At 50.5% G+C, this 3,412-nt stretch overlaps 1 protein-coding gene across 1 annotated transcript; it reads right to left on the reverse strand.

The window, feature by feature from the left end:
- Positions 1 to 438: 438 nt before the first annotated feature.
- LOC107482839 (uncharacterized) lies at positions 439 to 1,790 on the reverse strand. The gene is made up of 2 exons (XM_016103433.1): positions 849 to 1,790; positions 439 to 729 (listed from the first exon to the last, which is right to left on the reverse strand). The coding sequence occupies exons 1-2, from the start codon at positions 1,788 to 1,790 to the stop codon at positions 439 to 441; spliced, it is 1,233 nt and encodes a 410-aa protein (XP_015958919.1).
- Between the last annotated feature and the right edge of the window lie 1,622 nt (positions 1,791 to 3,412).

The raw sequence follows: 3,412 nt of genomic DNA on the forward strand, positions 1-3,412 counted from the left end.
AACCCGTGTCTTACTGAGCTCGTCAAAACGCCTGCTCGGCGACTTTGAGCTAAGAATAAAATCTTCTTAAGTTACTTGCATTCCAGGTTCTCGGGACTTCCCTGCCGTTAAGCCTCTCCGACTTGTAGGTGCCCTTGCCTATCACTTCTTTGACCCTGTAGGGGCCTTCCCAATTTGCCGCCAGCTTGCCTTCCCCTTGAGTTGGTAGCCCGATGTCGTTGCGCCGTAGGACGAGGTCATTTTGTTCAAACTCTCTCTGGAGTACTTTGGCGTTGTAGCGCAGGGCCGTTATTTGCTTTAGTGCTACCTCTGACAAATGGGCCATCTCTCTGGCCTCGTCTACCAAGTCCTTCTCTACCGCTTCCTCTACTCCCTTCAGCAGTACTCGTGGGCTCGGCTCGCCAACTTCTACGGGTATCATGGCATCCACCCCGTATGTCAGTCGAAAAGGGGTTTCCCCCGTGGACAATTGCTCGGTCGTTCGGTAAGACCAGAGAGCTGAGGCGAGTTCGTCAGCCCATACACCATTTTCTTATCAAGCTGCTTTTTTAGGCCTAGCAAAATAACCTTATTTGCGGCCTCAACTTGGCCGTTCGTCTGGGGGTGCTCCACGGATGAGAATTTTTGCTTTATGCCCAAACCGGCGAGGAACTCCACGAACCTCTTGTCAGTAAACTGTGTCCCGTTGTTGGAGATAACAGCTTCCGGGATACCGAATCGAGTTATCACCTGTCTCCACATAAACTATCGACAATTGGATGAGGATATACTGGCAAGTGGCTCGGCCTCTATCCACTTGGTGTAGTAGTCGATAGCAACTATGAGATACCTGACTTCCCCGGGCCAACCGGAAAAGGTCCTAAGAGGTCAACTCCCCATTGTGAGAAAGGTCGGGAAGACGTCAACAGACTTAGTTCAGCTGCTGGCGCTCTATGGAAATTGGCGTTCTCCTGGCATCTGACGCACTTTCTCACGAAGTCTTTAGAGTCCTTCATCATCGACGACCAGTAGTAGTCGGCTCTGATGAGCTTTCTTGCTAGGGCTTTGCCCCCGATGTGGTGGCCGTAGCATCCTTCGTGGACTTCCTTAAGCACATATTCTGTTTGGTTGAGATGTAAGCACTTCAGTAAGGGTTGGCTGAGACCTTTCTTAAATAACTGGCCTTGTATGATTGCATACTTGGCCGTCTCCCTTCTCAATGCTTTGGCCGTCTTCTCGTCGTCGGGGAGTTTGCCGCTTTCCAAGAACTCGGTAATCAGGTCCATCCAAGAGGGTCTTACCCTCATTATATGGAGAGTAACTGTCGGCTCTTTTGCTAGGCCTTGGATGAGAGATCGGTTTCCCGCTCCTGGCTTGGTACTTGCCAGCTTCGACAAGAGGTCTGCTCGCATGTTCCTCTCTCTCAGGACGTGCTGCACTGAGACTTCCTCAAATTGCGCGGCTAGCTCCTTAACTTTCTCCATGTATTTTTGTAGCAACGAGTCTCTGGCCTGATGTGCCCCATTTATCTGCGAAGTCGCGACCTGTGAATCGCTACACGCTTCAAGTCTTGTGGCTCCAACTTCCTTAGCCAAGACTAATCCGCCAAGAAGGGCTTTGTATTCCACTTGGTTGTTTGACACCGAAAATTCAAACTTGATTGACTGCTCGTAAACTACCCCAGTGGGGCTTTCTAAGATTATCCCGGCTCCGCCGAACATCTGGTTGGAAGCTCCGTCTACGTGGAGTTTCCACCGTGTGCTCGGTGCCTCGGTTGGATCTCCCATCATCTCCGCCAAGAAGTCGGCCATGGCTTGTGCTTGGATCTCCCATCATCTCCGCTAAGTCAGGCTTTTGGAGGACCTGGCGAATTGCCTGGTCCGTCCTCACGACCACTTTGTAACTTTGAAAGTATTGTCATAACCTACGGGAAGAGTGTAGAAGCGCAAGTGCTAGCCTCTCCAATTTGCTATACCTAAGCCTCACTCCTTGCAATGCTCTGTTCACAAAGTAGATTGGTTGTTGGGCCTTCCCTTCTTCCCACACCAAGACCGCTGCTATCGCTTCATCCGTTATGGCCAAGTACAGGTATAATGATTCACCGTTCTTGGGCTTCCCGAGGACAGCTGGTGATGCCAGTATTTTCTTGAAGTGTTCAAAAGCCTCTTCACACGCTGGGGTCCACTCGAAAGGTACCCCTTTCTTCATCAAATTGAAGAATGGTAACGCCTTGGCAGCCGACACCCCGAGGAAACGGGAAATTGCTGTGAGCCTTCCCGCCAACCTCTGAACGTCCTTGATACACCCTGGGCTCTTCATTTGGAGTACTACTTGGCATTTTTTCGGGTTGGCCTCTACTCATCTCTGGGTTATCATAAACCCCAAGAATTTTTCTGCTTCTATGGTAAAGGCACATTTGAGCGGGTTGAGCCTCATGCCGTGCTGTCGAAGCGAGGTGAACATGCTCTCAAGGTCGCTTGTGAGGTCATCAGGCCGGGTGGTTTTTACCAAGATATCATCTACGTATACCTCCACCGATTTGCCTATAAGGTTTCTGAATATCTTGTTCATCAACCTTTGGTAGGTGGCTCCCACGTTCTTCAGTCCGAACGGCATTACCTTGTAGCAGTATGTCCCCCCTGGCGTTATGAACGCCGTTTTTTCCTCGTCAGGCCGGTGCATCAGTATCTGATTGTAGTCAGAGTAAGCGTCCATGAAGCTCAGATACCGGTATCCTGCCGCCGCGTCAACGAGCGCATCTATGTTGGGTAGGGGGTAGGAGTCCTTGGGGCATGCCCTGTTAAGATCGGAGTAGTCCACACACATCCTCCATTTCCCATTGTGCTTTCTGACTAGGACTACGTTCGACTGCCAGGTCGAGTAGTTGAGCTCTCGTATGAACCCCGCTTCAAGGAGGTTGACCGTCTGCCTTGCCACCTCCTCTACTCTTTCTTGTGACAATCCTTCTCCTTTGGGCTACTAGTTTGACCTCTGCCCTGACTGCCAAGCAATGAGACATGGTCTGGGGGTCTATCCCAAGCATGTCAGCTGGCGTCCAGGCAAAGAGATTGCCATTAGCCCTTATCATTTCCATTAAGGGTTCTTTCAATTGGTGTGGAAGGTTTCTGTTAACAAAGGTAAACTTCTCCTCAGAGTCATCAACCCTGAACTTCTCTAGGTCTCCTTCCGGCTCAGGTCTAGGCTTGTCCTCAACTCTGGCGTCCAGGTCGGCGAGGAAGACTCCCGACGCCTCTTTGGATTTCTTTCTCAAGGAGAGACTGGCGTTGTCGCAAGCGACTGCCGTTTCCAAGTCCCTTTTATGGATCCCCCAGATCCGTTATCAGTGATGAACTTTATTATCAACATCTTTGTGCTGATCATTGCTCCAAGATCGTTGATGGTCTTTCTCCCAAGGATGATGTTGTAGGCTGTG

The sequence above is a fragment of the Arachis duranensis genome, chromosome 4 (genome assembly GCF_000817695.3).
Source record: "Arachis duranensis cultivar V14167 chromosome 4, aradu.V14167.gnm2.J7QH, whole genome shotgun sequence".
Lineage (NCBI taxonomy): Eukaryota > Viridiplantae > Streptophyta > Magnoliopsida > Fabales > Fabaceae > Arachis > Arachis duranensis.

Bases quoted from the DNA above. Each gene is read 5' to 3' on its own strand.
- LOC107482839 (XM_016103433.1), bottom strand. From the start codon at position 1,790: ATGGCCGACTTCTTGGCGGAGATGATGGGAGATCCAACCGAGGCACCG. The intron at 730-848 runs GTTGGCCCGGGG...ATGTGGAGACAG, and splicing joins ACCTCTTAGGACCTTTTCCG to GTGATAACTCGATTCGGTAT.